The following is a 27,797-nucleotide window of genomic DNA, read 5'->3' on the forward strand; positions in this document are numbered from 1 at the left end:
AGTCCTCCTGGCATCTGGTGGCTCTGTTGGGGCAAACAGGCAGGCAGGCAGGCAGGCAGGAAGGCAGGAAGGCATCAGGGCGCACCAGAGGGATGTTGGTCTTATGTGGAGCTGTAATAGCTTTGGCTGTCAGGATCCGGTCGCCTCCAGGTTATCTGCCACTCACTGTGACATGAATCAGCAGTGACTCCAACAGATTTCAGCCGTTCCCCTTCGTCCTGTAAACACAGCCAGAGTTCGCTGACCTAAAGCTCAAACATGGCCCGTCTGCCAAGGTTGCAGCTGCGAACCTCGCATTTCCCACCTCCAACCGTGTCTTCAAGACTCACGGCGCCGCTCTGTATGTCTGAAATGCTTTCTGCAGGCCACCCAATGTTTTTTTTTCTTCTTCTTCTTCTTCTGATGGTTCTGAGCACAAGAAACCGAAAACGATTTAAAACAGGAAGTGCTATAATCTTAACCATGATGTGGGAGAAAATCTTCAGCAGCGAGTGTGAGACTGTGATGGGTGCACACTTGGAAAAAAAAAACAAAAAAAAAAAACAGGACTCACAATAATTGACAGCCAAGGTTAAACAATATGACCAATTTTGCATCTGTCTTGGGGAATATGTAAAAACCAGCGAAATGTCCTAATAAAATCATTTGGTTCCTACATCCCTCTCTGGGTTCTTCCTATTATTTTGCTGCTCATTTGACATGTGACACTTATCTGCTCCATGACATTTTCCCCAATAAATTTGAGTGTATTTTCAGTCCAGTTAGTGCAGTTAAAATGTTTTATTTCCGTGTGGTTTTAAATCAGTGTCTGGATGCACACAGCCCTTTTCCAGCACGGTGACTTAATTAGGTGCAGGACTGACACTTTTCAAGTGGCTGCCTGACAAGCTGATACACACAGGCCTGGAGAGAGAGAGAGAGAGAGAGAGAGAGAGAGAGAGAGAGAGAGAGAGAGAGAGAGAGAGAGAGAGAGAGAGAGAGAAAAGAAGTAGCGCCCATTTGCTGGATTAAGCATTCGAAAATAATCTGTCTTTGTTGATCTATTTGCAAGAAAATGAGACAAATGCACGGGTACATACTCTCAAACTGTTTACATATGCAAAGATTAGGTACTTGAATTGCAACATTAATAAAATTCTTCTATTTCTTCGGCATGATGGTGCTGTTAGTATCATAATCAGCACTTTTATTTATTTGTTTAGTGCCCCCTTTTTTCCTTGTGCATTGTGTGCAAACATTACAAGTCGCAATTAATTGTTGGGTTGTTTTAGCTCATGATTGTGCATCCGATTCGAGCTCGCTTTTAATGTGGCAATAAATCTCGAATGACTTTGAATTATTGGCCTGAATTAATATTAGAAACAGCTAATTTCCTAGCCCTGAGTACATTGATGAAAGGATATTCTTTCTATAGCTTAATGTGAATGGCTGACATTGAGCTGCTACCTCCAAAAGCCATTTCAAATGCCCTCATGGCACAAATGCCCATCCACCAGCGTGGTCATTTAAAATTTCCCCATTAAGCGCAAAAGGCTAAATGACTCGGCTGTGACTTACTGCAGTCACGGCACACTTCCATTTGACGAGCCACTTCAGAGACCCTCGGTTTTAATTAAGGAACACAAATGGCCAGAATATCGCATTTATTTTGTCATATTATTCAACCATATCTTAAATCATTCTCTGGCTTCCATTTGAAAAGAAGTTGCTAAGCTGAAGGATAATGCCTTGACAGAGGGGAATTGTGGATCCATCGCCGAAGCAAGGCACTAAATAATTTATGGCTTTAATCTGTGCACTGAGGTGTGGGATCTATGCCTGCAATTATAAATGCAAGGTGGAATTATTGCTGAACACTAGAACTGCATTAGGAGTCGTCTGATGAACGGCGTGATTGCCTCCTCATTTTGCAGCGACGGAGGGCAAGTCTGTGTCAGAATGCTCAAATCACCAAAGCACAGATGCTTCCTCCCATTTGCCATCAAATGTCAGTTGCCAGTTATAAAACAGATATGATAGGGAGGAGTAATTGAGGACTTGACTGCAAGGGGAGAAAAAAAAAAAAAAGAAAGAAAAAAGCATAAAGTGTTTATGTACTTAGACTGTAATTATTCTTTAATAGCTCTGGAACGAGAGAGGTTGAGGGAGATATTTTTAATTGTTATGATATAGGCACGGTTCATAGCGTATGCAGTAATGAAATGAAGGTTCATTAGCATATCTAAGATATTAGTGGTAAAAAAAAATAACATTCAGTGGAAGAGAAATACTACCGTGGTCTTCTAGTCTGCCTATTATTAAAATTTCAATCGTGTATTTAAACTTGCACCAGTAAATTTTAATACAGGTTTTTTTTTTAACTCTAACAGGCTGCAATGAGAAATGTTATTATGCCACATAACAGACCAAGAAACCAATCAAATGTGCTAAAACCAACACATCTACTGTCCTCATCTATTTCCCCTGAAAACAACTCACAGGATTGTTGCCGTAATTAAAATAAATGCAGGAAGGCAGGTAGAAAAAATGTTAATGATTTATTTTTACTGGTATAAAAGGTGCAGTATGTTCTGTCTCACTATCCTCCTTCTGATGAGACACATTTCTCTGCAGTGCTATATATACATTGATGTGAGACATCTTTATGTCAAAGTTGTCTAAATCTGTTAACTCACATACCGAATCTGAGCCTAAACTGGTGATTAAACATTTATTAAAGTGCTTTTATGTTCTATCATTGCAACACAAATATTTTACAGAATAATGTACTGTACATTTGTTTTTCTTTCATTTTTTTCTTTCTTTTTTTTTTATTTGTTATTTTTTTATTAGCATTTTTGTTTTGGAAATGTGTGTCTGGCTACCTGTTTGGATATTCTGTCCATCCAGGTGCATCATCAGAGCTTACAGTTAATGCATCAATCAATTTTGCTGTTAAAAGTATTACAATTAAAACTTGCCGTATCATACAAATAAATAGTCATAGCCAGGAGCTACCGCATGCAAACATCTGCAATTATGTTTCAAGCAATAATACAGTTCATTACTGGTGATGCAGTTGAGCAGAGTGCAAAGACTTATGTCAATGGATTCATTTCAGAATCTTTTGCAATGCATTTACTTACATTTCCTTCTAATCCAGCCAGTGTGTCCATTTCTCCTTAACGTGATGAAATGTTTTGTTTTTAAATTTATGAGCATACTACATAATGCTACATGTAACATGAAAAAAAAAAAAATAATAATTTCACCCGTTATTTTTTTAATATATAAAAGCAGAGCAATTACAGTTATTAACAACAAAACTACATAGAATAAAAACCAACCAAGCTACTCTTTGTCCATTTCAACAAATTGTGAATGATTCTCTGGAGATTTGCTGTGGGTTTTACTCAAGTGAAGTTTGACTGCATGGTTGCTGGCAAATGTCCGACTACAAAGCTTGCATTTGAATTTTGAGTCAATGTCTTCCTCTGTCACCAGTGCTTCAGTCATTCTAACACTGAAAGCTTTCGCCAGTTCAGGCTCTGCTACCTTTGTCTGGTGCTCGACTGGCAGTTTGCTCATGTCTTTGATCTGAAAACCGAGATGAGATTCAAGATGGGAAATGAAAGCAGATGGCATCCTAAACTGGGATGCACAGTCGTTGCAATAGAAGACCGGGTGGCCTGTGTCCATGTTCTTTAAAAATTTGGTCCCACCTGTTTTCCTAAGTTGGTATTTAACGTTGGCTAGCCAGTGGCTGATGGTAGTCATAGAGAGTCCGGTAAACTTGGATATGTGCATTCGTTCCTGAGGACCAAGATCAGAGAGAAGATACTTGCCCTCGGAGGTCTGAAAGAGACTGGATGCAAACTGGGCTTGAAGAATGAGCAAGTGCTGAGGGTTCCAGTTTGATTGCCTGCCTTTACGTTTGTGGACAGAATACACCTCACTGGACACATCTTCAAACCGCCTCACGTCTGACTCTAGTTTCATAGCAGGCACTCTGGATGGTATTGAGGGCTTTGGCGTCGTGGCTTTGGGAAGAACCTTCACCATGTCAGCAATGTCAGACAGTGCATGTTTCTGAGGCATAGGAGTGGAGGACTGCGATGAAAGAGAAGAACTCAGTTTGTTATGTTTGTTTTTTGTTAAGTCTATTGGCTGGTCATTATTTGTGAACAAGAAGTTTCTGTTGGCCCTGATGACAGCGGAGGATGTGAGGACCGAACCTGGTTTCTCTAGACCTCGGCTTAGTTCTGAGAATATGGGTTGGATGCGTTGTGACAGAACCCCCTCTTGCCTTGGCTTATTTGCCTTCCCCAAATGATTGTTCAAGACAGACTGTAGTGCACTTAAAGGGTTTATAGTAGGGACTTCCTGAGAGTCGCTGACAAAGTCTGAGGAACTGCTGTGCCCATTGCTGGCAGGAGGGCTCGGTGAAGGGTTGGCTGTGTCAGAGAAAGCTGGGCTCAACTTCCCTTTGATCGTGTCATTCCCTTCACTTACACAGTCTGCATCCAGCTTTGAAGAGGAAGAGGAATCATCCTGACAATCACTGTCATCATTCTCTGCCAGATCAAACTTGCTGTTCTGGCTCTCTTTGTCGTCGGATGCATCGCCCCTCTCCTTCTTGATGTCCGGATTGTGATGTCCCTGGAAACTCTCGTGTCCTCGAAGTCCCTGATAAAACTTTCCTTTAGGGGCAATGAGCCTCAATCTGTGGCTGTGACTCTGTTTGACCTGTATGGGGGGAGAGGCAGAAAGAGGGGCGTTCTTAATTACGCCTGATAGCTGGTAAGCTGCATGTATGCTCGGGTAAGCACTCCAGCTGGGTGTCCCAGTCTGAGCCTTATTAATTGCTGTGGCCACTGTGTTGGCTAAAGATTTCAGTATATCACCCCCTCCGCTGGCTCCTTGCTCCAGGTCCTCCTCTCGTAGGTATGGGTATTTAAAACTACCATCAGTACACTTTTGATCTGCCTCGTCTTGCTGGTCATCTTTTTTTCTCTCTTCTTCTTGGTCAGGTTTCTTTTCCTTTGGGGAAGATTTATGAGAATCCCCAGAGGCAGTACTCTTTGGGGAGGCCTTCTGTCTCTCAGATTCATTAACAGTTGGTTCCGCTAGTGTCTGCATCTTTTCTATCGCTAACGGATCAAGAGTTAATTGTTTACCCTTCTTGGATGCTGAATTTGTTACTTTGATGAAATGGCCGGTAACCATCATATGAGTGGTCAGCTGTTGAAGAGTATCATGTGAACTTCCACATTCCATGCACTTTAGAATCTGGGATTTGCATGTTTCAAACTGCCATGTGTAGCTAGCACCATTCTGATAGCCATATCGGCTGTTTGGAGCATTTGTAAGACCAGCTGACCTTTGGGCTTCACTGTAGCCTATAGTACCAGTAGTAGAGTCGGGGGAACAAGGCCTTGTAGATTCAAAGGCACGCTTCTTTGCTGGTGGAACTAATTTAGGAGTGATTACTGGAATAGGTTCTTTCAAAGGCACTTTCTGGTAATGTTTAGTTTTTATCATGTGGACACTTAGGTCTTGGAGAGAGTCAAAAGAATGTCCACAAAACATGCATTTCAGGACTTTCTGTGCATCCTCCTTGCCTTCCATGTCTTGTAGATTCCTCTTCCGGCTTTTGGATGATGAAGTGGAAGCAATTCCTTGTCTGCTATGGTTGTCATCTTGGTAGTGACCGCTCTTGTTCATATGCACTGTCAATTCTACTAAAGTGTCATATGCTGCACTGCAGTCTTTGCAGCGGAATCGACTGGCCCCTGTGAAGACTGTACCACATGCTTTGCTGCTCTGCCTGTACAGGTGAACTGAGCTGAACAGGTTGGGCTTTGACACAGGTTTTGGTGACAGTGTTTGCTGTAAGGTTTTGGACAGTGCATCCTGATGCCAGTCAAACTCACGCTTCGTCGTTGCGTTGGAGCTGTCACAGTTTGGCTTGCTGCCGGTGTTGCCAACCTTAAGGTCTAGTCCGATATTGGTCCAGTAGGAGTCTGAGAGGAAGTTGACATAAGTTGCCCTCATTTTCTCAAGGCTGCTGTACATCTCGTCTTTTGGTTTTGAACCATGGTTCTCAGTGTCCCTCAGACTCTCTGGTGGGGAAGAGGCCTTGAAGTCAGATAGTCTGTCGCTGCCATCACTCAGACGGGACTCCAGTTCGACTTCCTGGTTGGACAAGACGCTGACTGGAGAATTCTGGAAGCTGTAGCTGCTCTTGTTGTCGGTTTCCTTGTCCTCAGGAATCTTAGTGCTGGTCTTTTCAGACCCCTCATCTTCATTTTGCATGTCATTTTCTCCCTCCTCCTCTGCCACTGGTTCAGGGGCACCGACATCATCATCAGGCTCATACACTGAAAAAAGGAAAAAAATATATATTTATACATATATGTAAATAAACATTTATCAGTATACAGTTTTGGGTTCCGGCTGTAGCAGTATATAGAAAAGTAACAAGACAGTATATGTGATTCAGAACGATCTATAACATGCTGTAAATGGTGTGTTGTTTACATAAGAGGATAGGTCAAGAAATGATGTAAAACAGAAAAATTTCTATCTAGTTCTGTGAAATATGATGTCAAATGTACAATTTAACCTAATCAAATCTAGAGTTGAATGATCTAAAAATGAAATTAAAAAAAAAAATCAAATAAGGTCTTTTTTAATCCAAGGACTTGAATGAATGCAAGAATTAAAATTTACATCTATGGCATTTGGCAGATGCCCTTATCCAAAAGTACAAAAGTACAAAAGTACTGTCTGTTTGGCTGCCTGTTCAAAATTCCAACCTGGTTGCAGGCACAATAGCTTTTAGTGAAATATATATGGGACCAGACACTTGCATTTCTTCTGGTTAATATTCCATTTTGAGTTACACTCAACACGGAGAGCTGTCGATTGTAAGCTTTAAAAGTACTACCTCCTTCAGCACCCTATAGGCCTTCAGCATTTGGACTCTGAAAACAAGACTTTTTTTTTTAATCAATATTTTAGAGGTGCCTCAAGAGGAAGCCTGGAGGTGAACTGCTGCCAGCTAATGGATGAAGATGGAAACGGGATTCAGGCTCTGAAAACAAACATGGAGTATGCATGGAGATTGGAGGCCTTGCGTACAGGCAAACGGACTCCCAGTGTGTGGTGACCTCGATCCAACACCATCAAGATTTTAAATCCAGCAGACCAAGATGAGCAAAAGCTTCATAGAATACTTTTACAGTCTCCTGGTGCTCGAGAAGGAAATCATGTTTTATTGAAATGGGTGTATGCTGTATATATAGATTTCCCCAAACTGAAGAACTCTGGACTATAACTGGTTTAAGCCTTTCTTTATCTGATGTTACATTTATTATATTTATAAAATCTCCATGATTTTACATGTGTAACGATAACACTATCAGTAAATTGCCAGGTCTTAAAAACAATTCAGCTAATTGTAGTTTCATGAAGACTTCCAGGTCTGGAAAAAAAGACTGGACAATTTCTGCACGTTTTTTAATAGCGCTTGTAATCGTGGGAACAAAACTGTTTACAAATACTCTCTCTGTAGGCACAGGATTGCTTTGATGAACCTTTAACTGTATGAGGGAAACATTATGTTTTTGTAAGCTACACTATAAGAACAAGACAGTACAACACGTCCAGTACACAACAGCTATACGGTATATAGTTTAACCTATAAACACAGACTCAGGGTGAATTCTCTCAACTAAAGTAATAAAGCGTTAATAAAGAATGTTTTTTGACAGTACGGATATAAAGACGTTGTTATTATTTCACCCTAACGAAGACGTTTACACTCGAATTTCACGTTGACCTTTCCTCAGCAAACATGTTCACGATTCATTTCAAATGCACTTACTTCCACACAACTTGAAAGAAAGCAGGATTTGATACTGAATATTAAAAAGCCACTCTTTCTAATACTGAAGCACTGTTTTTCAAGCTGCATGGGATGCTGTATATTAATGCCACCAAATGCACAAATGAACCTCAAGCCTCCCCGATGTCTTGGGGGAAAAAAAAAAATCCTGTAGCCTTTCCTCCCTAAGCCATTTGTAAGTGTAAGCTTCTTTTTGCCAGCCTCTGATCTCTGCCAAGCAGCAGGGATCCAGAATACAAGATCAAATGCAAGGGCACGGGCCCTCAAGACATTAAGAGTCTTGGTCTTAGGTTAGGCCAGTCTGCTGTGCTAAACTGCTACAGCGACGTCAGGACACAATACCTCAGCGGGGGTAATTACAAGGAAAATCCCATGCTCTCACCATCAATCATTAACGTTTAAGTCAATACACCGAGTAAAGCATAACTTGAACTAAGACAGGGATCATTTGTATTCGTTTTTATTAATGCTCACTAGCCTATATATTATTTTAATTTAGCTGTAGCGGTGCATAAACGTAAGGAGCACCCTTGTGTTTTTAACCCTGTTTGAGTTTAGGAATAGCTATCTGGTGAAGTGATGATATGAGGCTGTGTTTAGGTGCTCTGTGCTTTTTCAAACTCGTGAAGGCTGCCTTGGATTTAAACAGGCTCGCAAAATAAGGGGCTGGCATGCTGATGCTGAGATTTAGCATGTCATAAACTCCTGTAAACCCTCCAATCTGTGTCAAAACAAATTTATATCTTCAGACAGAGATATGCAAAGGTCAAGAAACCTAAGGTGCCTGTCATAAATCAGCCACTTGAAGTGTTTATAACGTTAATCCATTGGAACGGACTCTTGGCATAACAAGACCTCGATTTCAAGAGCTCGCTGGTTGTCGGCCAAACGGCTGTGCGGGACTAGACAGCGGAGCGTAAGCTGGGCAGTTCACCTATGATCTGCGTACACAAGTTGAATGCACCCTGTTTGAGAGTCTGCTATAATTGTTAGCAACCCGAAACTATATGGTAATTTCCTTTTACCAAAAGAAGGTGCTACTGCAGGTAACTAAATACCCTTAAAGTCAAGAGTCAGGTCATGAAGCTTTCATTGTCATTTCAACCGTATATAGCTGACGCAATATGCAGTACGCAGTGCGCAGAGAAATGACCACGTTTCGCCAGGAACATGGTGCTACATAAAATGACATGAAGCTGCATAAAACAACCCAGAGATAAGGACCTAGTGCAAACAGTCTGGGACAAAAGAAAGTGCAAACAGACAATACAAAACACTACAAGACAAATACTGCGCATATAGTATATTATACCCAATCTATAAATCTATAAACCCTTAGCTTTAAAACCACGGTCAACAGAGATGCAAAACTAAAACTAATTTACAAAACAGTGAATGTCCAACTATATAAGCTCTCATATTCGAATAATCATAATCAAATCTCACAGTAAAAAAACAAATTAGCCGGTTTAATAGGCCAAAATAAAATATTGCTCCTCACTGGATACGATGTTCATCCTAGCGCCAAGAGATGCAGCCACAGCGTTTATTGCTCTGTGATTATTTTCAACCGGAAATATATAAGAGCTCTTGTATATTAGAGGCTTTGCAAATATTGGGAAAGAACACAGTTTACTGTAAATTATTGCATACTGCATATGTTGAGTGAATTGTGCTTTCTGTTGCTGAGTCCAAGACAAATTCTGTGTGAATAAAAGATGTTGACTCTCTCTCTCTCTCGCTCTCTCTCTCTCGCTCACAATCCATGCAATGTTTGATTGATCACATTTTTACTCCAAAACAGCCATAAAAAAAAGTGTGTTTCACTGTTTTTTTAATGGGAATGCAAAAAAATTATGCAACTCAGTCACACGTTTTGACACTAGGTTAAGCCAAGGGTGGTCAATATCGTAATTCTCAACGGAGCTGGTGTTTAGGAATTACAGCACTGTAGGCTAATCACTCTTGGTGAGACAGGCTGAGTTGTGTTTGGTGTAAATCTGTCAATCAAGGGCCTTAGAGTGTATAAACCATCATGAAACTACAGCTTTCTCTAGTACTGCTGCTACGTCTGCCTAATTACAAGTGCTCTTTAACTGCTAGTATTTCACACGGCGAGCGTGTTTCGGAGCAAGCTAGAAGTAAATCTGTCAAGGGCTTGATTTGCATTCATTTAGAGGAGCGTATAAAGTATCGTTTCGTTGCGCATCTTGTGCGGCTACTTTCAGCACTTCCTTGGGGTTCGGCTACTTCGGTGTTAAGTCAGAGCCGACCTTCCTGAGTGTCCTTCTGCTAGTGTTGTTAGCGTTTGCCACATCAACATATATCCCTGTAGCTGTAACATTTCTATCAGGAGCACGTTTGTGTCCAGGAGACAGCAGCGGCATTCAGGGCCCAGGAGGTAACACTATCTTCACACGAGATGCTCTAATTTCGAGGTGCCGCTGACAGGTCTGTATGTCTAGGGCACTTTCGCCATGGCTTGCTTGCCCATCTCACGCTACAAGGCTTTTTTTCCCTCTTTCTTTTTGCCCCACGCCAATCGATAGCTCTTTTTACTCTTCATTGATTGCCTAGCAGTGGGAGCGACCTAAGCAGAGGCTGTTATGACATTTCTAGATTTCCCCCTGTCCTTGGGACAATCAATTACATGCGCATGGCAATCAAAACCTCTTTGCAAAATGAACCTGCTCCATGACATTTTCATCTCCTGGATTTATGCCATGCTTTAAAAAGAGAGAGAGAGAGAGTGTGTGTGTGTGTGTGTGTGTGAGAGAGAGAGGGTCCAGACAGACAGGGTTGTCGTGTCTCACATAAGAATGCAATGTGCACCTACACACGTACACACCGCGTACACAGGCGTATGCTAATGACCCGGGTCAGGTGATTTGTGAAAATCCTGCGTGCATTCGGCCGTACAGAGGCGCACCTATGTCAGATATATTGCTTTGGTTATTGATTTTTGTCATCAGCTATGACAGCCAAGTCCGCTGTGGTTTTACCTGACGGTGCCCTATATAGAGTTCAAGAGTCTTACAGCCAACAGAGCTGCAGCACAAGGAGACTTTGATAAATCACAGTAACACCAAGAAGCTCTCATTTATTACGGCCTGCTTCCTTTCCTGATGTAGCACAAAAAAAAAAGAAAAAGAAAAAAAGAATCATGATTCTAATAGACGTTTCATGATTCATGATTCTAATAGACGTTTTTATTCAAATTCCTTTTAATAAATTCTACACTAGCTTTAATGTCCACATGAATTTTATTGAACTATTAGCTTACAGGAAATATTATTTAAAAAAAAAAATAATAATAAAATATTTTAATACAAAATATTAAAAATGAACTCAGGTCTGCTTGGAAATGTTTTTAAAAATCATAAAAATATTTTTTTCTATCGCAATATCTCAGAAACATACACTGTGACATCATTTTTTGACATCAATAATTTGTTTTTGTTTTTTTGGAAATTATTTATTTAATTATATCATTATATCATTCAGCCCTGCTGTGCAATCAGAAGGGGATAAAAATGCTGCAAACCCATAAACGTAAAAATGCTGCAAACCCAAAGTAATATGAGAAAGAGAAATGCGCCTAGTCCTAACAATCCCTTGAAATAGTTTCATCTGTTGTTGTTTTTTTAACACTTTAATTAATGAATTTGTTTATTTACTCATTTCTCTTTGAGACTGTTTTGTCTGATTCAATTTCCATAATTAACAAGCCAAGTTTAGGTATTTCACTTTAGCAAATTAATTAATTAAAGAAAGAAAGAAAGATAGAAAGAAAGAAAGAAATCTATACGCTTTCTCTGCTCATGCTTCCTCGGTTAATCCGTAACAGGCTCAATTAAACCATTTACCAATATTGAGCAGCGGGCAAAGACAGGGCTGTTCAAACATTTGCCAGCTCTGCTATGTGTCAAGATGAGGTGAGAATTGCCAGAGCTACTGGTTTAAAACGCTGTATTCAAAATCACTTTACGGCTCCTACAAACATACACAAAGCGTTATGACGTGGCTGGAAATCGGATCTGTTTCTGAGTAGGATATTATATTTCGGGGCATTTTCACTTAAAAAAAAAAAAAAACATGGCCATGTTTTTGTAGGCTAATGTGCTGTTCTGAAGTCAGACAGGCATGCACACATGCAGACATTACAGCTGATTACAGAGCTATTGTAGTCAGTAGGAAGCCCCTTTCCGCTGTGTGTGTGTGTGTGTGTGTGTGTGTGTGTGTGTGTGTGTGTGTGTGTGTGTGTGTGTTTTTGTTCTATCTTTTCCAGGTTTCAGACTGGAAAGTGGACGAGCACAAGATTAGAGTTCATTTCTGTATGCATGAAGGAGATGTTACTTAAAGTGCATTACGTCCTTCGCTAAACACGAGCCGTTCGTGCGGATAAATGCCTGGCTATTCGTACAGCCGCACATTAAATATTTAACGCTTTAATATAATCAACTTCAGGTTCCCAATTCGGTTCCCCAGGAGCACACGGGGAGGAGTTGCAGAGGCGTGCACGATTGTGGAATTGCTGCAATGCTCGCAGACCGAAGCCGACTCCAGCTGTGCACTTTGCCGCATCAAAAGAATGAAGGATGCTTCCTATCACTTCACGCCCTGTAAGAGTAGAGCATGCTACAGCAGAAGTATGGCTTGGGTCAGGATATCACGTTTGTGGCGCTCGCCATCTGTGGCGTATCCATAAAGATTCTAATAATGATCTCAGAGAGCTTCTAATTTAACTGAAATAATTCTAAGACTGATCTTAAAGCAACTCTGTGCAAGGACAATACAACAACTTTTATCTTAGAGAGGAGGCGAGGCTTAACCTGTTACTAGGTATGACACATTCTTTTGAAGACCGTGATTGGTTGGCCAACAAAAAAATAGGAGCACTTTTACAATATGGTCTATTATAAGCCTTTACTTTGCTAACATCTGTTATAAATGTAATAATAGTAATGTGAATGGAAACGGAAACATCTTCGACACAGCGTATAAAGTCACAAACACACACACACACACACACACACACATATATGCTATTTCTGCGCTGTGTCTAAGATGTTATCTCTAATATGATTGGTCATAAAAATAATCCCTACACGATCTAATCTGGTTCATCTTATTAACGCACTATCATTATTAAATATTGTCTGTGATACATTTCGTCTCCCTCTTTACCTTTCGGCCATATTTTCTCCTCTGCTAAAGAAACTCTTAAGCCTCTTAAATGTCCTCTCACTACTCCTAACACTTTTAGGAGCTTTTAATGGTTCAGATGCTTTATGAATAACTTTTATCTTTACCAGGATCATCCCTTTAATTTTAAAGGGGAATCGCCCACATTTCTAAGAATTCTCTTAGAATTAAGTCACTAGGAGAAACACTTTGTACAATGAAATTTACACGAACACGGGCCCTGGTGTTTATGTGACTAGGGGAAGGACGGCACCTTTAACTTTTACTCGAACCTTAATCTAAATGGTGCCCGATGACGTCGATGTGAATATCCTTGACAACGTGATGCCTAACTAAACAAAAACAGCTCAACATATAGAGGATTTGCTGTAGATAATACACACAAAATGATTTACTCTCATTGTTTCCTGTTCGTTTCAGTCACTCCAAAGAAATCCCAGGCATCCAAATGTTCTGAATGATACAGCTGAATTTGCTAGGACACGATACACTTTAGTAGTCCGTGTGTTAGCTTTGTTCGGGATCTGGATTAGGCCACAATTTCTTCATGAATGATGAGGATTTTCAGAGTATCAGAGTTCCTGGCTTTTGTTTCTGTTTGTATCTCTGAATGTTGTACTGTGTATGATTGTGAATGTGTATGCATCTGTATTGTGTATGTATCATTAGCTTTTAAACTCCTACATCTATCCAGGTCATTGGATCTGTCCATCCTGTGTGTTAACAAGCTGCCAAAGTGAGTGCCTTGCACAATTCAGACACCATTAACAAACTTTAGATTAAAAAAAAAACAAAAAAAACAAAGCAAGAGGTTTCACAAAGCTGTCAAACAAAATGGCTCAGATCTGAAAGGCTAAACTTTTTTTTTTATTTTTTTTTTTATGGTATCTCCATTAACTTCCCTACGATCAGTTTTGGTTTTACTGTTGACCGGAGGCCTGAGCTGAGACGTGTCCTTTTCAGCAATGAACTGAGCGTGTAACTGAAACTGTAAACGATGACCAATCTGTTTCCCTCAGACATGAGCCACGATTCCTGTAAACTCGCACGGAATCTGACCGAAAGTCTGAAAGTGGAACACGTTTGTTACTCATAATGAATAACGCATCGTTCGGGTCGTGCTTTCCGTACCACATCACTCCCAGGGTCTACAGTCTGTTTCTACCCAGGGGGATTATTTTTATGTGGTGTGCGAAAGAACTGCTGAACAGAGAAGTGTCTGCTTTGAGTACTTATTCACCTTTATCAAGCTTAAACCCCAAAACCCCAGACTCTCCTCCTCCCTCCCTCCCTCACTCTCTCACTCACTCACACACACACACACACACACACACACACACACACACACACACACACACACACACACACACACACACACACACACACACACACACACACACACACACCTGACCAGTCAAGCAAACAGGGGCAGTGCTAATAAAAGCCCATCTTGCTTCGCTTCCAATTTCCCTGATCGAATGTCACTCAGGAATGTTTGCATGGCTGAGAGACAGAAAGCACTTTTTTCCCCTTTAAGGCAGCCGCTTTCTGATTAGCCTTGCTTTTGTTTAGCCTCCTTTTTTGTCTTTACGAGCTGAAACGAGAGGAGGATATAGCCTATGTAGCCTGAGCTGCGCCGAGGTTTACAATGCATCTCACGACACCTGCAGCGAGGATTAGACAAACACGAGCGCCTCGATGTAGGCTAACACACTGTCTGCCGTTCTACTTGATATTTACCTATGGATTTCTCACGACGGGCCGCTGTTGTGGGAAGTTTTGGTGTACAGGTGTACGCCATGTTTTTTTCCGAACCGGATTCGAAACGTGAATATCTAGCGTGCTAAAGTATTCCGAACGGCTCAAGCTAGTACTCGATCATGACATTATCAAATGTCACACCATGAGAGTGAAGAGAATAGGAGAACTTGCATACCGTGTTTTTTTTTTTTTGTCAGCTTTCAATGATCATGCGGAGCCAGAGCTCCATGCGGAGGCATTGTGTGTCCTCGGCGAGCTCCGAGTGGAAGTAGGCGGGAACTGCTAGCGGAAGCATGTCCGCTGGGACTCCACCGAGCCTGTCCTCTGCGCTTGATATGAAACAAAAAAGCTCTTGTGTGTGTGGCCTTTGCCTCAGTCACCTTCGCTGACACATATAGAAGATGTAGAGACGACTTTCAAAAGACAAAAGAAGTGAGGCTCGCTGAACACGTGGCCAACTACTTTAAATATCTCAGCCTTCGTCTGACGAAGGATCCGAGGTTTCGTTTTCACAGATTTGGTTCTGTGAGTGTTAATTGATTTCAAACTGACTCCGTGGATAGACAACATGTTTGGGTTGATGGTCGCCACTTCCAGAGCCTATATGACAGCTTAAGGAAAAAAAAATCGCTTTGACGCCACATGAGTGACAGTGAGGGACATCTGGCTGATTCTCCACTTGCACAAGGAATCGGTCGTTTATGTTAAGACGCTTGCCTTTTTTCCTGAACACGGGCTCTGAAATCTCTCATTAAAGTCAACTCCTGCCGTTTCCCGCGCTCCGAGGAAAAGAGAGATTATAACAATTTGTATTTTTCCCTGACTTCCCCTTTCCTCTGCACCCTCCCTCTAGCCCTCGGTGGATCTTTCATTAGATTCTGGCCGGGCTCCAGACACCACTTTGCCTTATACAAGCATTTTTTGTTCAGTTTTCAGCAAAGGAGGCATTTTTATATATATATATATATATATATATATATATATATATATATATATATATATATATATATATATATATATATATATATATATATATATTCCAAGTTCATTAATAGGAGATTGCCACTTTCTCCCGCTTTCATTAAATGCAATGAGGCTCGCAGGTAAATCTGCTCCAGGAGCGTGGTGCTGTCAATTTCTGGAGAGACCAAAGGCTGTTTGGTGGCACGAGTGAAAAGAAATGGAAGGAAGGCTGTCCCGCCAAAAAGCTAGTGTGGAGATGCGCTGAAGAGGAGAGAAAAATGCCTCCAAAACATAGTCCTCTCCATTGGCATTCATTTTAATGGCAAATTTGTCGCGAGCTGTTGTCAGGCACCCTCGGCGTAATGATTAGGCCCGCTAGTCGCTGCGAAGCACTGACTTCAAGACTCGCCTGGTGAGCATTGTCAATCCGTGACAGCACACAATGGCGGCCTGAATTGTGAGACGGGTTGGCAAGCTCGTCCCTGTGAAAAAAAAATAAAAATGTCTCCCCTCCCCTACACCCCTTAAAGCTGCATTTCTGCTGTTAGTGGATATTTTGTCGCGTTGATATCGAGTTGATTAGAATGAAAAAGGAAGCCAAACAACTGAAAGGCCACAAAGCTCCTCTCAGTGAAGTGTGGGAGACTGACAGACCTTCCTGGAGTTAAACTATTCACTACTTCATGAAAGAGATCTTCTCTATGCACTCCTTACAGAGCGCAGAGCGGTTTACGGAACCACCAGGACCCAGAATGCTTTGGCGCTTAGTAAGAAATCCTTGTCAGTTCCATCCTTGTCCAGTTTTGCCTGATTCCTCAACACCCAATAAAATACCATGAGTCATTTCCTTAACTCTCATTCTGACATGGCGGATAAATCAGTTCCAGCACATGAATGACTAATCCACTTCTGCAATGTTTTGGCAGCAGAAAAACACATTATTTGTGCTGTGCCTTCGATCTGCATGGTGATGAAAAAGGTAAGTAGTCGCATTTGTAAAGGACATGTGCTTAATCAGAGTTAAATTATGCTACAGTGAATAATCCATCAAGCTGGAATTCTCGCTCTGAGTGAAATCAGACACTTAGCCATTAGTAAAATCGGACAGATGTCTAATTTTGTAAAGGCATATTTTTGTTTAACGTGAACTTGGTGTTTGTTTAATATGCGGTATACGCGTGCTTAGCCTCATTATGTCACGCGGACGGATCGTTTTCTTCCTTTAGACGCTCCTCGTCGCGCTTGCTCCTGTCATATCTCGTCCGTTCTAGTAGTGAGAGCTGAGCTGGTGGATCTGAAGATGGCGTCGTGCTCTTAACGTGTTCCTTCAAACATGCTGTTGTTCTCGAAACAATATGTAAGTGCACAATTCCCCTTGAAGTGAGGAGAAATGAATTAAATAAATACGGAAATTTATAACAAGGAGTTTTGTCCACGTGGATCCCTACTATCTCCTACTGATCAGAACCGGTGACACTGACACGCGTTCACACCCATACCTACCTGAAATCTCCTGTCTGCCAGCTACACTCGTACTCTTATTGAGTCGCACGGCTGTCCATTAGCTGTAATGGAGTGGGAGGTGGGACGGAGCGCCTCTCATTAGACGAGTGCGGTGCAGCCCATCTCAGGCTGAAAACGGTTAATTTATGGAAAAGAGGGAGGGCAGATGAGGCGCTGAGATGGAACAGATATCCCGCAACGGCTCAAGGCAGGGGGGGAAGGAGAGGAGGGAAGGGAAGGGAAGGGAAGAGAAAAAGGGTAGAGAGATCCCAAGCGAAAGCGGAAAAGAGAGAGAGAGAGGGAGGGAGGGACAGAGGAACGGCTAATGGAAATGAGTGACAGGCTTTCAGAATGATTTACAACGGGCGGCTGGGCGGCGGAGCTGCGGCGCTTTTGATGGATGATCCTGAAAGACGGCGCGCGACCATAAATCATGTCTTTGAATCATTGACAGAGATAAAGGAGGGGGAGAAAAAGCAATGGCATTGATGCTCATTCTTCCAATAATGTACATTGACGAGTTACACTAGCGAGCCTTAATTAAAAAGTGAACATGTGGTCCTCTTTCTCTCTCTCTCTCTCTCTCTCTCTCTCTCTCTCTCTCTCCAGGCTTTGGGTGGTGATATCAGTCATGTTTAAAAATGCAGCGTGGCACCGTCCTCGGCTCTTACTGCACTTCTTAATGGAGGAAAAAAAAAGAAAAGAAAACAAAAAAAAAAAGGATCAAGGTAAAGTTGTTCGCCATTCAATTTCCGACAGCTGGCGGCTTTCCGTTTGGTGAAATGTGAAAAATGTCCATGCCGTTGTTTTTTTTTGGTTTTGTGCCACATCAGGAAAAGCAAAAGCACAGCTATTCTGAAAAAAAGTCTGTCATATTTACCAAATTACGTTTTGTTCCATTAGCATTTTAACTCTGTGACATTCAACAAGAAAGCCCACACTTCACATTTCTTCCCAATTTTTCTTTCCTTTAAAGGCCCTGGATAGACACACACATACACACACACACACACACACACACACACACACACACAAACTCACTCACAATGTTTGACTCAAATATGGCCATTTGTCAGTCCATTGTTACTGTGACAAGTGCAAACAGAAACACGACGGGTCAAACTTTGGGAGGACGGTCGTTTCCAGAGCATCTCCACTTCTGCCAGGTCCTGATGGATGTCAGACGAAAAGACAGGAGAGAACAGGGGAAAATGGAGAGAGAGAAAGTGAGAGAGAGAGAGAGAGAGAGAGAGCACGGCAGGAGCGGTGGCAGCCTGAAAGCCTGGCATTCTGCATCAGCTGGACTCCTCCAAACTGCACACAATAGAGCAGCGAGGTGAAAGTAATCCAGAACATCTGTCCCGGGGCTGAATGCGCTCGGCCTGTTTGTTCTGTTTAAGGAAAAGAGGTTTTCGAGCCACATTGCGCTGGAAATAATGGACACGAATATAAGTAAAGAACAAAGCTACAGACGTCAATATTAGGATTCTCATAAAAAAACACAATGAGTCATATTCATTTATACCAATGGGCAGTTTAGGTGCTTTACCCACTTGGCACGTTTGTTATGGTGAGAATCAGAGTGCGATGATGGTCTGCTTTCAGCCACGCTTGATTCTATTGAACCCTGGTGCATTTGCTTTGCTCAGGAATGCACACAGTATTTCTTTTGTATTATTTTGGTGGCGTTATGCGCAGTGAGGCGTCTCACTTCTCATCTGTGTCCACAGGGTTCCCCTACCTCTCATGGTACATCTGTGTTGTGTGGTGGAAACTAAGGATGCTTCCTTAAGTTGGGTTCCCGTTTACATAAAACGCTGCACGGTTCCAGTGCACCCAAACTCGCATCGCTTCCCACAGGAAGTCTCGGGTTCGGCTTCCTGTCCCACGTTATGGTTTTCTCGTTCCTAGTTTCTCATGTGAACTGTTTGTGGATAGGCTGCCAGTGTGAAAGCTCCCTTAGACACCAGTGCCCATACTGGCATGTTTTTGGGAGGTGGGAGGTTTCCTGAAGAACCTGAGAACCTGAAGGAAACCCGTGATCGACCCTGTGAGCTGTGAGACGGCCGTGACGCCGATATTGATGAATTTTTTTGAAGGTTTTCTTCGCAGACCTCTTCTGCCAAAGCAAGCACAGGGTGAGAGGAGCAAATCTGTAAAGCTCTGTTTTAGAGTTTTGTTTCATTCCTTTCAGATTTCTCTTCAAAACCCATGATGATCACTGAAAGTCTACAATAAGGCATTGACTTTTCAGATGGCTCTTTCACGCTGGCTGCAGTGTTTCTTATGTCACAGCTTGTCGCGCTCTCTAAAGAAAATGACATGAGCTTTGCGTCAGAGGCCAGACCTCCTCTTGACTTGGCTTCTAGTTGTTGTGTTTTAGATTATAACCTTGTACCATGGTTTTGCAAGCTCGTGCATTTGTGTGTGTGTGTGTGTGTGTGTGTGTGTGTGTGTGTGTGTGTGTGTGTGTGTGTGTGGCCGCTTGCTGAAACACATGCAATCCACCTCCAGCTGGACGATGACATTTTGGCTGTTTGAAATGAAACCCAGGCAACAATAGTGCTCCTGCTGTGCAATGCTATGGCACACACACAAGGCCTAGTATGAGGTATCAATGCCACACATACAAACACCCCCCCCCCCCCATCACATACACACACTTTTTTTCTGCACCATTGGGATGAGTAATTATTTTCTGCATATTGTGAAGTTGTACATCTATCATGTCTGATCCCATACTGACATTTTCAAACACGGCTTGATGGACACCTGAAGTAATTACTTGTCATTCTTCCGTTTGAGGATTTTCATGTCTTGCTGCTACGTTCCCTGCAACACTCTGCTGCCTGCTCTCCTCCGGCGCAGCCGCGCGGTATTTTAAGAAACTTCATCTTTTCGAGATGATGGTATCTTAAAAAAAAAAGGGGAGAAGGATAAAAAAGCGTGTACAAAAATCAACATTCAGACACAAAAAAGCGTGCTTGAGACAAAAAAAAACAGTCTTGAGGATGAGTCGAGTAATGATTCGCGCGTCCGCCGGAGTCTTTCCAGCCAAATGAACCGAAGAGCTCGATAAACTTCAGAGTCCCTTTGTCTTGGAGTGCTCATTATTTACTCGACTCGAGACCCTATGATCTTAAACGGTCTTAAAAGATGATCTATATAGTAATGGAGTCAGTTCTCCCACTGGCCGCATGCCCAAATACACAACATAATCACAACAAAGGCGCTGGGGATTGTGAAGAGTGGCTCTGCATTTGACTGACAAACATTACTTTTATTCGTTCGTCGTACCCCTCTTCTGGCAGACAGACTAATAGTTATTGAATACTAATTGATGTATTTAGCTGTTGCGGAGCATCGTCACATTCCTTTTTTGCTTCATGCTGGTCTTGCCTTAAAGAAGCTCAGCCTTAAAGAGCACCTGAGTCCAGGAAACATTTTGGCGATGATTTGTCCGAGGTGAGAAGTTTAATAGGAGGAAATTTCCACAATTTTACAATCTTGAAAAAAAACAAAGAGTAAGAGCTTCTTATATCATGCAACGTTTAGTGTCGTGAAAACTGCACTCATGTGGACGCTGAGTTACAGCTCGGCTAGTTAAGTGTTCTGCCAGGCACCGACCTTGATGCCGTTGACAGCGGTATTAACACGGAAGCTCGACTTTCAGGAACAGGAAGCTGATCTGTGCAATAAGAGTCTACGGACGAAGAGGTGAGGGTCGGACAGGCTGTAAGGCCAAAGCGCTGCTGCAACACTTTGAAACGAGGGGACATATTGGAAGGGGACGTTGTAATGTAGGAATCTGTGCACCAAAGTGAAAACAGACCAGCACGCACACGTTCATTATAAAGATTCATACCACAAGTTGCTCAGGGTGCTCATTAGTTTTTCCCTATAATGTTGAGCAGCATTTCTGATGTAACCTTTTCTGTCCGTTGGTTCGGACCACCCTGCTTGCTGGATGGAGGTGGAAGCCGTGCTCTCCAGCCCAAGGACCCCGATGCATGTTGTTCTTGGAGGATCGTGAAAGCAAATAGGCACTTAAAAGAGCCCTGCCTCCGCTCTCGGTCAGAACCAAAATGCAGTCAAGCCATTCATCAAAAGACCAGACAACCTGCTCCCCTGCCTACCCCATCCACCCCCTCCACCCGATGGCACCGGCCATCTCCCTCATCTCTGGGTTTTAACTAGGGCTCCGCAACATTCCAGAAATGACAAATGATACTTATACCTCTGGCCTGTACCGAATCAATAGGCATGCAGAACGGCTATCCATCTTACTAGCTATCGACAGCTGCTGCTCGACATCAGAAGGGGGAGAGAAGCGCCTGGTGGCTTTATTCAACAGCAAGACGTGGCTGATGGCAGTGTCTATTTTTTAGCCTAAAGTTTGTAAACTGACTGCTGACTGTCCCGTCCTCTAAACCTCAGGATTCCTGTTTGCTACATTACCCGCTTTACAGAAACAGGAACGCCTTCCCAATTTGGACTAAACCTACGCAGATGACTGTATCTGGTGTTCACTTACAGCAATCAATCACTGTCACGCCGACGTCACAGTCTCTAAGCAAATCCACCAACCGAAACGTTGCGTCTCTCATGCTAAGCTCTGAAGCATTATCCCAGTGACCTCCTAGGCAGGGATGCTGGCTGAGCGCTAAGCTAAGCTCACACCTGCGTGTGTTTACACGGCCGTGGGTGCTGCTGGAAGCCGATGGCGGCGCGATACGACTGCGTCTGTATCTCAGCAGCTGACAGATAGCACTTCAGTCCAGCTTTAGCTGCACCTCCCCTCGAGGGGACGTGATTGATGACTACCACCACCACCTAGATCCATTCTCTCTCTCTCTCTCTCTCTCTCTCTCTCTCTCTCTCTCTCTCTACACTTAGACTGAGGGTGACACTCATTCCTCACGCCACTTTTAAGATGCTGTTTTGCAAGGAGAGAGGCTTTACAAATACACGCGTCTGCGCTGGGGAAATTCTTCGAAGACGGATGACGGGTGAATTTCGTAATCTGTTCTGAGAGAAAAAGGAAGAAGTTAGAGCGTGGTGTAAGGTTTACGATTTAATCATTTCTACACTGCCACAATGTCTAGCTATATGTCCCCTAATCATATTATATTCATATTGGTGCCTTTGCCATTTAATCCTGAATTTACTCCAAAGGGTAAACAGGTATGCAGTCTTTTCCTCTCGATTTAATTCCACATTTACAGTTGACTAGCTGTGGTCAAGTTAGCCACTTTTCTCCCAATAAAAACAGTATGTAACATTTAGGAGAGCTGCTTTTTAGCCTTTTATGGTTGTGACCTTAATGGTGACCTTCTTCAAGTGAAAGCTTCATTTTTGTAATGTTTTAGGTTTCATACCTGAAAGAATGAGTGAACCGTCAAAAAAAAACGTATCTTCAGGATCGGCTAAAATCCTGATCCTTCATGCCACGATCATGTCTGGGTTTTTTTTTTTTTTTTAATCCTTTTTAGAATTAAACCCAATGCAGCACTCTATGGATTTATTATTATTTTTTAATCTGTTCTAAACAATTAGATCATCAATCAACATATTTTTGTTGTGGTGAATGGAATTAATATCCAGCCCAAGCCTAAAGTACAGCGACATCACTAATGTCTTTTTGTTTTTATTCGCTTTTGAAAAGTTAGTAGTCTGACGCCCTGTGCCTTTTAAGAAACCGGTGCCCGAGCCATCCGTTTTAACGACGCGACCGTAAACGTGTTAATGAACACTTAGCCCAGCCATCTGGAAGACAATTACACGGGAACAAACACACCAGCTCAGCAACTAAAGGTTGGGTCATCAATCACAGACAATTGTCACAAATGAGATGACTGTTTTCTGCCGAGGCCTTGGCCTTGTAACCCGACGAACTGCTGCGTCCAGGGGAAAGGAGCTGTTTTTTTCCCCCTGTTCCTTGGTTTAAGAGTAAGAAAGAAAACAAAGAAAAAAAAAAGCCCGTCCTCGCCCACTTAACCATTGTGTTAAAGACAATCGGCTTCATTAGCGGTATCGACTGCCAAAAAAAAAAAAAAAAAGTGTGATCTAAGAGTGCGGAGCGTCATCCCAAAATAAACATCTCGCAATCTGTCTACATTAGGTGAAGACTTAAGAAGGAAAAGTGAGAAATAATTGTGCATCATAAGAAATGCAAATGAGATGCATTTTTTGTTCTATTTTTAACTAGAACACATCGAAAAGCATGCCTATACAAGAGGAAAGAAAAAAAAAAAACATGTTTAATAAAGTGCCAGTCCTCAGAGGTGTCCTACAGTCAGGCTTAAGCCTCTCCTCTATGAGTAGTCTAATTAATTAACATTTCCTCCCTTTTTCTAATTGTAATCATATGCCCCTTGGGGAGCCATCACGGACTGTAATTGCAATTAAACATTTGGATGAGTTGGTAAAACAATGTCAACACATGCAGTTCTTTTGATGAGCTGCACGAGGAGGGTATAGAGGTGGCTCGAGCGTCACTAACACACACACACACGCACACACACACACACACACGCACACACACCACACACACACACACACACACACACACACACACACACACACACACACACACACACACACACACGCACACACACCACACAACACAGGATATTACTGGACGGTGCAAAATTCAGATTCAGCCACTAACTCTTCCGCGTTCGTGCTGCCAGGTGAGAGTCGGCTGCATGCAAAAAAAGGGAAACAATGACAAAAAAAAAGTTCTTTCTTCTGACAGTAATTTGTCTTTGTTTTAAAAATGCTTAGAGATGTTTTTTCTCTCAGTATGGAGATGAGCAGTCTTCACCTGGCACTCGCTTTCTCTGTCTTTCTCCTGCCTTTCTCTCTCTCTCACTACGAGCTACGGATGAAATCTGAACTATTCTGGCGGCATCCTGATATTTTATTTTACCCCAGGAGCTGCTACTGAGTCACCGCCGAACCTTGAAATATAAAAATCTTGCAATCCTGTGGTCAGCTTGTGTATATTTTCCTCTTTTTTTTTTTATAAAGCTGAATAAATTCTAATGGAGATTTGAACAAAGATTTTTATATTCTAATAAATGTTTATAAAATATATGAAAATCCTCCAAAGTGCTTAATAAACACCGACGTGGTATATTATACGTGCTACAGTCGGGGGTGAAAAAACGGCGTGGTTTTTTTTTTTTTTTTTTTTTTTTCTTGCGGGAAAATCAAACCTCAACATATTTCCTTGGCAAGTTGAGGACGAGCTGCTGACAGTGCATCAGAAATCATTTTACGTGATCAACATGTAAGGAATGTGAGAAATCGTATGTTGATGACAGGGAGTGTCAGCGCAGGAGCCGTGTTTGATAGCGTCTGCTGTTTCTCATTAGGCAGATGCTACTTCACGGAGAGCTGTGCAAACTGTTGGATTCGCAGTATGATCCTTCCAACGCTGATTTAATCTTAGCGCAGATCTTAAACGAAAGGCTTCAATCAGGGCTTGTTCTTTGATGGGACACAATACGAGGGTGTGTGTGTGTGTGTGTGTGTGTGTGTGTGTGTGTGTGTGTCGTCTTCTGTAAGCTTTCGTTACAAAAAAAAAAAAAAACAACTATCTATCATCTATGAAATAATAATTACATCTTTTATCCTTCTAACCCAAAACATGTGCATTAAAACAAAAAGATCCCTTTGTGTAGTTTGACCATTAAATATTTGCTGATGCGTTTGAATACGCGCGCACGCACACACACGCGCGCGCACGCACACATACACATATACACACACACACACACACGAGAGAGAGCAAGCACTGAAACCCCCCTTCATTTAATGATCCCCCCACTAAGGAGGATTCAGGACACACACACACACACACACACACACACACACACACACACACACACACACACACACACACACACACACACACACACACACACCTCTGAAAGAATTCAAATCCCTTTTCCCACAACCTCTTTCAGGCCGTGTGATAAATGACACCCGTCATTCCACCGTTGCCAAACAGCTCAGTGGGGAATTGTACTGATATATGATTCACAAGAACAGGAAATAAACTCTCCCTTTCTCGACGGCACACTCACTCACCAACTAGGGCGGACCTGGACAGCGTCAGGGCTCCACCGTCTAAGAAAGGAGACAGACCAAAAAAAGAAGGAAGAAGGAAAAAATAAAAAAAAGACACCAAGCGGCGTCCACCCTCCACTGAGGATGGATTAAAAAAAAAACCCAAGACACAGAGCAGTGCTGAAATACGCTGATGACGAGGTTTTTTTTTTTCTGAGAGGAAATCAGCAGGCCCACTTGGGCAAGGTAAAAGTATGCAATTATCGAAGGGGGTAAAAAATCTCAGCGAATGAACAACCTTCCCCTGCCCCCAATTATAATAAAGCAAGTGAGGCTAATTACTGGCCCTTGATTATCTGAGATTTCTGTCTGTGCCTCTGAAAGACAGAAAGACGACAAGATGTAGAAATGAAAGAGGGAGGGGAAAGGAAGAAAAAAAACAGAAACAAAGAAGAGAAGCTGGCATTTGGCTGGACGTAAAGAATTTGCCCTTTCTTCACTGGCTCACTCTGAATTTATTGTATGCAGCTTGGGCTTCTGAATCTCTCTACATTTATAACGACATCACATTTGGTTTTTAAATACTTACAAATAATCAGATCTGTATTTGAAAATAATAACCTTTAACAATAAGTCTTGAAAACTTGAATAATGTTTTGTACACTTTAACCGTTATGAATATTTCACACTTGTCCCACTACTAACGTGTGTGTGTGTGTGTGTGTGTGTGTGTGTGTGTGTGTGTGTGCGGCCTCCCACTCCAGGATATGCCCAGGGCCAGGACGAGGGTCTTTCAATCACTCCGACAGCGACATCCTTTCGCCATCACCGTCACAGAGGCCATTTGCGAAGGTGGGGGGGACGGAGATATTTATGAGCAGCACGTTTGCACTGGCGTGATATACGGCCTTGTAGTTCATCTCCTGCTCGTTTTTCGGCCCTGTCGAAGTGCTCCTGTGAGCTTTTTGCTGGACGTGGGTTAATGCAGGCAGCAGACGTGAGGCACTGATCCTGAGGCACCTGGTCTTGTATTTTATAATCAACGCTTAAATAGCAGGAAGGAGTCTCTCATTATCTCTCTGAACGTCCTACAAGGATGCAGAATAGTTCCTGGAGACTCGAGGGTTCCGTGTACTCTACTGTACTGTACAAAAACACAACTGGAAATGAAAGATATGTATCTACAATAATGACATCGTGAACTCTAACACCAGCCATCCAGACTCATAAATAATCCAAGATGAATATATTCGTGACATCAGTGTACGTTTGTTACGCTTCAGAAGTGTGGCTTCGTCCTTGTTATATTGCAGCTTATAAAATAGCACTTGATCCAGCACTTTTTACTATTTTACATTTTAGACGTTTTATGTTGTGCACTGACTTGCACCACGTCACTGTCGCTGTATTTTTGACAAAAAAAAAAAATGACCAGAACTTTGGAAAAAATGACTATAAATAGGTCCACTTTTTAGATTTTGTTAGATGTCTATGATATTTAGACCGTGAGAGAAAATCAGTGCTAATTATTCTATTTAAACCTTCATATTAAAAGAGTTTGTATGCTGCTACTGTACCGTCACACCATTTAAAGTCATTGTCTTTAAAAATATGAAGTGAATGTAAACAGATGCTACAATAAGCCAAAGGATTTCTTTTCCCTACTCTTCCACCATATTTGAAAATAAACAAAATACACACACGAGACTACGACACGTTTACCTGTGTACAGTGACTATTTTCCCCTCTTTCTCTTTAGAAATAATAATTGCAAAGGAAATCTTGCAAAGCCTTGTGGCAGATTAGAAAATGAATTGGAAATGGCTTCAAATTGTCGCTCGAAAGCAAAGAGGCTGCTTTTGCACCACAAGGGGTTCCTTACCTCAGGCAGGAAGAGTATTAAAAGGAGCCATAAAAGAGCTTAGTAATGGCATCGGTAATGTTTCATCACCATTAAAATGGCTCAAAAAACATCTGCTTTGCATTTTTCACTCCCCTGCTTCTCATTTGTCTGTGAAACTTTTTTTTTTTTTGCTGGTGTGCCCCAAACTTCTTGAGTCCTTTCACCTTCCTTCCCTTAAAAGTGGGGTGCATTAAAACTTCTGTGCTGTCCTCCCAATGCTGAATTACGGTTCTGAATCATCTTGCCTGCTCCCTGACCGGGTGATTTAATGACTGTTTTTATACGGCGCCTGAAACGTTGACCGTTTTCAAAAAGCTGCCTGTTCAAAGCGACTCCTCGGCAATTTTTTTCGCGTGGGCGATCTATGTTTTGACTTTCCGGTTTGTGCAAATTTTGGGGACTGCGGCGAGCACCATAAAAGGCTTTTAACACACGTATCAAGACTGGGCAGTCCTGCTACCAGCTGAAAGAATTACAAGAAATTCAGCCAAATACCAC

At 42.2% G+C, this 27,797-nt stretch overlaps 1 protein-coding gene across 7 annotated transcripts in view; it reads right to left on the reverse strand.

The window, feature by feature from the left end:
* Window positions 1-2,518: 2,518 nt before the first annotated feature.
* The window catches only part of LOC113641789 (teashirt homolog 2), a 46,562-nt gene continuing 21,283 nt past the window's right edge, over window positions 2,519-27,797 (reverse strand). For 2 of the 7 annotated variants that reach the window (XM_047807150.1, XM_047807152.1), the window contains exon 2: window positions 2,519-6,359. In XM_047807150.1, coding sequence (XP_047663106.1) covers window positions 3,331-6,359 — 3,029 coding nt within the window. In that variant the 3' untranslated portion in view covers window positions 2,519-3,330. Of the gene's footprint in view, window positions 6,360-15,029; window positions 15,052-17,320; window positions 17,566-18,365; window positions 18,390-20,105; window positions 20,234-25,417; window positions 25,457-27,797 lie in introns of those variants that run through there. The other 5 variants (XM_027144780.2, XM_047807151.1, XM_047807154.1 and 2 more) reach the window with 5 other exon arrangements.

Source organism: Tachysurus fulvidraco, chromosome 23 (genome assembly GCF_022655615.1).
Source record: "Tachysurus fulvidraco isolate hzauxx_2018 chromosome 23, HZAU_PFXX_2.0, whole genome shotgun sequence".
In the NCBI taxonomy this organism is placed as follows: Eukaryota; Metazoa; Chordata; class Actinopteri; order Siluriformes; family Bagridae; genus Tachysurus; species Tachysurus fulvidraco.